The sequence below is a fragment of the Centruroides sculpturatus genome, unplaced genomic scaffold (genome assembly GCF_000671375.1).
Source record: "Centruroides sculpturatus isolate CEXI.00-Female unplaced genomic scaffold, Cexi_2.0 scaffold703, whole genome shotgun sequence".
Lineage (NCBI taxonomy): Eukaryota > Metazoa > Arthropoda > Arachnida > Scorpiones > Buthidae > Centruroides > Centruroides sculpturatus.
In genome coordinates this window covers 107,542-117,240 of record NW_019384944.1, presented here as the reverse complement: position 1 = coordinate 117,240, position 9,699 = coordinate 107,542, and the positions used below count along the sequence as shown (strand labels likewise).

Genomic DNA, 9,699 nt, shown 5'->3' with positions numbered 1-9,699 from the left:
AAAAAAAGTTATGCATTCCATCACGTACATAAACAGTGTCGTAATTCGCCAAGTGCAAATCAGCAAATTCGTAAAATTTTTGTTTATTTTGAACAATCCGGATAATCGAAAATCCGGATAATGGAGGTCCGGATAATGGAGGTTCTACTGTATATATATATGCCTTGCCAGGGTTGCGATGGCTGATTGAGTGCCTTGGAGGACATAGGCACTTAATATGTCCCCAGTCGGCATTGTAATGGTCATGGATGGTCGTAACATGTGCTTATATATACTGGAAGAGGAGATTGAACTAGAGGTCTGAGTAGTGTAATTGGCAATGCATCTGCATGGTAAGCAAAGTTGCAGGTTTGAGTCCTGCTCCAGGCCTATTCTTTTCTTCCAGTTAAATAATTTAAATAAGTATAGAACTAATTAAAATTATAATTAAATTTAGCATGAGATGGCACCTAACGCCTAACTCTAATACCAAATTATCTTAAATTATTATTATTATTATAGTCACTTCTAGCCTGTTAATTCAGCTTTGGTTGCTTTAAGAAGTTATGATGAGACAGGTCAAGCTTAAAAGGAAAAAACAGTCATGAGGACTGTTTTTTTTTTGTTGATTAACCTGTAAATTGTATCTTGTATACTGACTGCAGAATTTATTGATATCAAGTTAAAGACAAGAAACATCACAATTAATCAGCATAAGCAATAGAAACAGACTAAGTGATAACAGGTTGAGTCCATATAAGCTGAAAAGAAGAGAAAACTCAAAACAAGTCCTTACTAAATACCAGGAGGAGGAAAAAAATAATAGAGAAAATTGAAACAATTAAAATTAATCTTTAATGTCTATGAAAGAAAATAATTATTTGGCCAACATTAACAGAGATGAAGTGAAGATCAAACGAAAATAAATCTGAGATGTTAACATTGCAAAACTATTCAGTCAAAAGTTTTACTTGAATTGTTTGTTTTATTTAAATATCAGTTTGTTTATTGATCAGATAATGTTAAAATGACAAATTATTAGTACTTTCAAAAATTGAAATGTTTAACTTATGAGTTTTTGCAAAAACTTATAAATTTGATATTGCTACCAAAAATTTTATTTTTTCAAGAAATATATATAAAACATTTTTGTATTTTTTAGGTAGTAATTGTGAAGTAGAGAATGACTTCTGTCAATTAATGACTCCTTGTGCAGAAGGATCCACTTGCATTGATGTTGGTGGAACTTTCAAATGCCACTGTCCACTAGGGAGAACTGGATTAAGATGTGATCAAAGTACCAGTTTTGATGATGAAGCCATGTTTGAAGGAGATGGATATCTGTCATTACCACAGTCTTTATTACCTCGAAGTTCTCATTCCTCCATTAATGAGACAGAAGAAATTACTATTACTTTTATGACCACAAAAAGTGATGGATTATTGCTATTCCAAGGACAGAAACCTCATACTGATGGCAAAGGTCAAGATTATTTGGCTTTGGCTATTGTTGATGGTTATCTAGAATTTAGGTAAAAATTTTTTTATTATGATTTAATATAGTTATTCTTTTAGATATTAAAAAATTGTTTTTATGTTAGCTATGAACTTGGCAGTGGTGCCTCTGAAATAAAATCTTCAGTGAAAGTAGATGATGGAAAACCTCATACTGCAAAAATTAAGAGGTATGTACTTATTTCTTCTTGTGACAAGTTTATTTAATTAGTATCCTTAGAGTAAGAAGAGAGTGAAAAGAAGGTAAAAGGAATTGTACTCTTATGCAATGATACTATAAAAAATTTCCATGTTAAGCAACTCTTTAGATAGCTTGACAATATAATAAAATGAAAACTTTAATTTTAACTGCATATATATGAATTTAATTGTTTCTGATTAATTCTTCATATCAGTATCTGTTATAACAGGATATTTGAGAATTCTTTTTCTTAAGTTTTATTACACATTATTCAGATGTAAAGACATGTTAACAAAAAATTCAAATATTCATTGGATATGTTAGAAAAAATGGCTATAATATAATCTTCAGATTATTTTTATTCATATTAAAAAGTGTCTTTCAGAAACTCTCTCTTTTTTACTATCTTGTGTGAATCTCATGTTAAACATTTAATACAAATTGTAAATACAAGATGGTCGAAAAATGTATAAACACAATTATAATTTAGAATATTCTGGAAGAAAAGATTGGTCTGGAGTGGGATTAAAAACTAACTCCTAACTCTTGATACCATGCAGATGAGTATCAGTTATACTACCCAGTCTTCCAGCTTCCAAAGTTAAATAAATCTTGCAATTAGTTAATTATTTCCTGAGCTTAGTATTTTTCTAGTTCTGTATATGTAATTGTAACCTATCTAAAATCCATCAAATCTTTATCAAGATCAATCACAAGTTTGATATATGTTTGATGCATTATCCACCATGTTGTTGTGTGAATGCTATCCTTCTCTCCAGTGGTGCACCCAGAGTGGGACCAAGGGATCCTGGCACCCTCTAAAGAAAAAAGGGAAAAAAAAACACTAGGAAAAGATTTTTGGAAAATTTTCTAATTAAAATTTAATTTATTATATTGGGTCATGTCTTCTATTTTTTACTACTAATGAATTAGTGGTCACGTCACACATGATGGAAATTTTATTGAATTTGCATTAAAACATTTTTTATTCATTCAACTTGGTTCCTCGAAGATTAAATCCTGAGTGTGCCACTGCTTCTCTCCTACTCCTGATGAATCTTGACCAACTGATCCAATTAAAAAGCTAGCACTAGCATTTTGCTGTATTTGCTATTTTCTCAACAGTTTGTTTTATTCATTGTTTTTAAGAGATTGCCTCTGTTCAGAAAAAATTCCCTGCATGAAACAAACTTAAAAAATTATGTGTATTTTTATTTTACAACATGTAAATTTTCTTTTACAAAGCTTTTTAAAGGCATGCTCTCTGGGGAATTGCTTAGTCCAACAGTCAGTCACCCCTAGTAGTGGTATGAAGGACATTGACAAAATTCTGGAAATCCTTGCTTTCATATGTTGCCTTTTATGGCAGGGTTGCAAAACAGTCATTTTCCATCTGCATACAACTGATGTTTCCCAGGAATGTTTGTCCTGTCACCACACTTCCTAGGCCTGCTCCGTCTCCAGATTTTTCACTCGAGCATTTTTGAAACCAGTTTTGGCCATATATGAGTACAAGGAATCTGGAGTAACATGGCAGTTGCAGTATAGTTTGTTGTTTATATAGCTATGGCAACACAACACTTGAGCAATTTGCCTAGGAGGGTTGCCTTCTTGGAGGTCTTTTTAAGGAAAACTAGCCCCTATTTAGGCATTACAGACATGGAGAAAACCTGGGAAACTCCATGCGGACAGCCTGTCCAAGCAAGGTGCAAACCTACAACCGAACTCCCAGTGTTCAGGGAACGAAGACTACTTGGCCATTGGTGGGCTGCGTTGCAGTACATAGTGCCTGTATTCCATATTCCATTATGCTTACATATATTCAGGCAATAAGAAGTCTTACAAGATACTGAAGCATCTTTTAAATTGTACTGTTGTGGCACAGGAAAGTCTCTTTTTGTTGTGATAATTGGCAATAATTTATCATCATTGCCATTATATTCATGCTAATAAAGTTTTGCTCAGTACCAACACCTCCTTCTTAGTGAAAACATAAATTATACACTTGTGACCTCTCTGGTTGGCACCTCTTTAGTGCCCTGTCAGGATTGACACCACCGTGTTTAGTGGAACACAGAAGCTGAGACAGTAATTTCCACTTCATAGCGGTCCCGTACATGGTCAGACAGATTCGTAATGTTGATCGAGAGACAACATAGGGAAGTGACTCAAACTACAATTAACACTTAACAAGAATTTAATTAAAAATACAGAATTCTAAGGTTGTGTCGCGGAGAGAGAGAGTTCACATAATGAGCGTGAGTTGTATAAATACCTGGTGATAGAAGATTGGGGTTCTCGTTGGGTGATAATAGTCTGATGGTGATTAGTTCCACACTAATATCCACCAACACAAGAATGGCACAAGGTATCCAAAATGGTCACTGATCAATGATAGTCTGGGAGTAAATGGTGCGTGTTTCCGGTGTCGGAAGGATGGATGAAGACTGACTTTTTCAGCTGTCTCTGGCGATATTCACAGATGATTTTGGCCGTGCAGAGGTTAATAGTTCATGAGAAAGCGTCATGTTGCCTTCAAGAAAATGTAACGGGAGACTTTCTCAGGTAGCTACGAACAACAATCGTTACATCTCTCGAACAATGTTAAGATTAAAGACTAGTTCTAATATAGGAATTTCTGCTATCTCACACACTCATTGACAAAAAAATGTTAAGTATGTTGGTTTATTTTCTAAATTCCTTTACCATCAGAATAGTTCTCTCTCCAACAAAAATTGCATCTATATATTCTAATCAAAACAACAAAAAAAGAAATCAAGTTCTCCAATATTACCACTGCCCAAATTCTAAATTACAAATGCTGGTTAAATGTTCTAAAATTATATTATTAATGATTTTTCTTTTAACTTACAGGAAAAAATAAAAATTGATATTTTAAATTAATATTTTACTGAAATTTACCACTAATTTACAGTTGAAATTGATTATAAATATTTTTAATGTTTATCTTACTAAATATAATAAATGAAATAGGAATAAAGATTAGTGATACTACAATGGTTGTTAGCAGAGAATAGAAATGACAAAAAATATTAGAAAATTTCTATGCAGAAGCCCAAAAAGTAAATGCATGATGATTTCCAGAAGAAAAGAAAAAAATAGATATGTATTAGAAGAAGAAAAGATAGAACAAACAGATGAATTCAAATATCTAGGTATATATTTAAACTAGCTGTTATCCGCAACTTCGTCTGCAGAGGTTTTGCAAGCAAACCCCATTTACATTCAATATTTCAACAATCATAGTAATTGTTATATAACACCTACCGCTGAGAATGAGAATTGCCGAGAATCAAATGAACTATTTTCAATTTGATCAATTTTCTGGAACATTTACAATCGTTCTATAATCGAACCAATATGCAATAACAAATTCGAATCTAAAATGGTTTGAACATTTTTAAAATTGAAATAGATAAAAATATTTATAACAATGTCTGAAATGTTATTAATTTAATACACCTAAGTACCTCGATGAAGACTAAATCCTCTCTCGCCCGCAGGGGAATTTCGAAAAATCCCTTCTTAGCATGCATTGCCATGGCATACCCTACGAAAACACAGATAAAAACAAAAAATTGCATCTAAAATAGTACAGTAGAAGCCGTTGTTCCAGTTAAGCCTTAATCCTCTCCCTCTCCCTGCAAAGGAATTTCAAAAAATCCCTTCTTAGTGTGCGTTTCCATGACGTACCCTAACTGTCTACCAAATTTCACCTCTTTAGGTTAAGCGGTCTGCTCTGGGCGATGATGAATCAGTGAGTGAGTCAGTCAGTCAGTCAAGCAATTTTATATATTTAGATGAAGACAACAAACATTGAAGGCTGTGAGAGTATCAGGATGATTAAATAGTATAAAATGAAACAATAAAAACATACAAAAAGAAACTAAAATTAGGATTTATATGTTGGCTGATTTTTTTCAAGCTATGATGGTCCATAAAAAAGAGACAAGTGTGCATAACAAAATGAATTTATTACCAAAAGTTAGGTACAAACATTGTTACTTTTCTACATAATCACTGTGAAGATTGAGGAATTTGTCATATCTGTGGACGAGTTTTTCCATTCCCTTGTCATAGAATGTTGCTGCCAGTGAATTCAGATGGCTTTAACAATGTTGTTTTGAAGATCATCATTAGTTCATTAGTCTCAAACTTCTGCCCTACTAGCCATGTTTTCAGTTCAGGAGAGAGGTGGAAGTCTTCACCACCTTTAAACACCCAGTGTATAGCCCCAAAATTCCAAGTGACTTCCACCTCTTTCCTGAACAGGAAAAGTGGCTATGAGGGCAGAGGTTTAACACTAATGACTATCTTCAAAAACATGTTAGGGTCCATCTCAAGTCATTTGAAAAGCTCATCCACATATATGACAAATGTCTCAATCTTCATGGTGATTATGTTGAAAAGTAACCATGTTTGTACCTAACTTTTGGTAATAAATTTATTTTGTTATTTACATTTGTCTTTTTTTATGGATCATTGGAGCTTGAAAAAAAAAACAGCCCTTGTAAATCAGTGGATAATAGCAACATATAAAGTGGAAACAGGAGCAAAGACCACAACGATGGAACAAATGATGATACTGAGAAAAACATTAGGCAGAACACAATTGGTTAAAATAAGTAATGTAACAAACAGGTAAAAAAATAATTGGATGTCAAAGAGAAGAATTGAATGGTTAGAACATCTCAATAGAATGACAAATGAAAAAACGATAAAACAGATTAAAGATTGGCAGCCAGAAGGGGTGACAGAGAAGACGTTACAGAGATGCAGTGAAAGAGACAGCAAACTGACCACAACAGACGTTTAGTCTAATGCATGAGAAGAATGAATGGTTTCATTTGTTAAAATGTTATTTAATTAAGAATAAAAATAAATTCTGCAATAAATCATGTTAGAATTACAGTATTTGATAAATTGTTATAAAATAGTTGTAATTTGTTTCTACAATGTGGGAGTTAGCTACAGTGTAGGACTTAGTATTGTGATGTATCTCCCTCAGTCATAAAAAGTATCATAAGTTATATTTACATATGGCAATATTAATATATAAATAATTAATAACTGATATCACAATGAGTCTAAATTCAGTTTTCTTTAAAACTAAAATTAAACTGATGTTCATAAAAAAATTCTATTACTTTACAATAAAATGTACATAACTAAATTAAAAAGCGATGGAAAGTAGGATTTTACATTATTTATATTAAATAACTTACTTATAGGAAACTACTTATGCTAAAGAATGCTACGATAAATTTTGTCTAATCCGTTTATTTTATATCGTCACTTTTTTGTCAGTGTCTGAAAAGCGCTTAAAACGTACTAGATAATTTTCAAACTTGATTTTCTGCCTAGAACTTATAAACTGCATTGCGGGTCAATTAATGATTTTATTTGATAGGTTTGGATCGCACGGCGTGTTAAACGTCGATCATATAGATCATCAGGAAGGACACTCCAAAGGACTACTTAAACAACTGAACACGGACGGTGATATATATATCGGTGAGTTTTTAAATACCCATTTGTCAGACATTTAAAGAAATAAGATTAATTAAATGTTTATTTTGATTCAGGTGGTGTCCCAGATCATCAGTTAATGACTGCCGGCAGATATCCTGTTGGATTTCACGGTTGTTTATGGGAATTTAAAATAGGCCCGCATGATTCCGAAGTGATCAATTTATACGAGAGAGCAATAACGGGAAGAAATGTCAAACCGTGTCCAGAGTAAGGGGATTATTTTAAAATTATTTAACCAATAGAAATGATTGTCAATTAATACAAACGAAATCTTTTCAGAATTGACGGTAGTGGTGGTGAATCACTTTTGGACAATGCCAGAATTTCATAATACGCGGAAGAAATTAGATGTTGATATTCAGACATCAAAAATAATCGACAAGCAATAGACCGGAATAGAATAGATTTTTTTTATGATCGGAATAATAATTAACCTTCTAAATCTCAATTTCTGCTCTTACGACAGATGCGACGTCGAACAATTTATAAAGACAGTCGATAAAATGGGCTTTGCAATTATGTTAACGAGTTTAATTTGTCTTCTTTATAATAGTGTCTTTCATTCTGTCGAGAACCGAGAATACGGCGAGACCAAAAAATGTCGAAATTATTAACTATTTCTTAACCTCCATTATGTATCTCTTGAAAAAAGTGATAGAACTGTAATATATAAACACAGAAGATAATCGGCGAGTATAACTTTTCCAAAGCGTTGCGAAACAAACTATTTTGTGAATTCACTTTTTTCAACAATTGCATTGTTCACTGCCATGAATGTCACATTGTGTAATAGCTGTCCTGTTTTTGAAGTCGCAAAACTATTTTAATGGTGCTATCTTTCGTGTGAAACTTAAGTTCTTTATTTTGTATGGATGAATGATGCGCGTGTGATGTGTGAATGAGTCTAAATATTTGAAAGTGAAAGTGAGACACCCATCGTCCATAGGAAATTCGATGAGAAATATGTTTTGTACAAAAATTTCTTTGCTCCAAATGTTTCGATGTTATTTCAAATTTGTGCTATCGTATATTGACTAACGAGTACTCTTTTTTAATTTTGTTTTTTGTTATAGACCTTCAGAAAACAGAAAGGCTACCACTACATAAATTTCCAAAAAATATAAAAAAAAAAGTTTAAAAAAAATTGTGAATGTTTAAGAATTGGAATAAAGGAAAAATGAAAGTTACGTGTGTCAGTTGTTTATTATAATTTTTAAGCATTTTGTTATTTACACCTGTCTTTTTTATGGATCATTGGAGCTTGAAAAAACAGCCGTCGTAAATCAGTAGATAATAGCAACATATAAAGTGGAAACAGCAGCAGAGACAACAAAGATGGAACAAATGATGATACCGAGAAAAACATTAGGCAGAACACATTAGGCTAAAAATTATACTCTGGTGATGTGAATAAAAATGCTAAAGCAGAATCTTTAAACTTCACGAGAAAAAAAATTCTGATAACTTAATTGAGAGGGGAATAATGATTATATTGATAGAAATCCCCACAATGAAAAGTTGGCTTTTCCTATCTGTTTTAACATTTTGCATCATCTTTGTTTTCTGCAAGTTTAATTGACAAAGTGAGAAATTTACATTATTTTTTTGAGGCATTTAGTTTCTGTGAAAATTAGTTTATTATATTATATTAAACAAAAACTTTGAAATAATACAGTAAGGCACGTTAAGAAGCTTATTTTTTTCCTCAAAATAAAATTAAAAATTCAATTTAAGTGATAGAAAACTGAAACCACTTACTGCTTTTTAATAAGTCTTCCCAATCCCCGTCAACTAAAATAGCACAATGAATTATCATCGTAGGTGTTATAACGTATGATGTCACAAAAATGCGAAATTTTCAAAACAAATTCCACTTGATGTACTGTACTCAAGTAATATTTATCATGTGCATTGTTATGTCAAAATTGAAATGAAATACAAACGAGCAGTTATTTATTGTGACATCGTCATAATACCGGGCCGAAATTTTTAAATTTAAAAAATCGCGTGACTTCCGATCGAGGTCGGAAGTTCGTTTATAGTTAATCGGGGTTTCCGTGTCTCGTCGGGAGTTTAGTGATCCTGTACAACACACTTCTGATAATAGTCTAGTCATGCCGGTCAACTAACTCCAGGAGAAAATTTTAAATTTAAATTATGTGACTTCCGGTCCAGATCGGAAGTTAGTATACGGTTAATCGGGCCTACGTCTCTTAAGCTTTCTACATCTGATCTCGATTTTCATCTAACTCCGTTCTCGAGATTAAGGATGGACTGATAGCGATAATGAGAATATATTCTGCAATTTGAAAATAGCAGTCCAATTATCGTATCACTCTTTCTAATGACTACATGTTCGCTTTAAAGATTTGCTTTATTTTATTCCGAAAACCCACTTCGACCTAATAAAAATTTATTTTTTTCAAGGAAAAGAGGTAACGTATTCAATTTCGTTTTGTTTCTGCACATAA

At 32.5% G+C, this 9,699-nt stretch overlaps 1 protein-coding gene across 1 annotated transcript in view; it reads left to right on the top strand.

Moving 5' to 3' along the window:
* The window catches only part of LOC111632167 (basement membrane-specific heparan sulfate proteoglycan core protein-like), a 208,133-nt gene extending 199,727 nt beyond the window's left edge, over nucleotides 1–8,406 (top strand). The window contains 5 exon segments of the mRNA XM_023376533.1: nucleotides 1,142–1,511; nucleotides 1,581–1,664; nucleotides 7,107–7,210; nucleotides 7,282–7,435; nucleotides 7,508–8,406. Coding sequence (XP_023232301.1) covers nucleotides 1,142–1,511; nucleotides 1,581–1,664; nucleotides 7,107–7,210; nucleotides 7,282–7,435; nucleotides 7,508–7,559 — 764 coding nt within the window. The 3' untranslated portion in view covers nucleotides 7,560–8,406.
* Nucleotides 8,407–9,699: the final 1,293 nt, after the last annotated feature.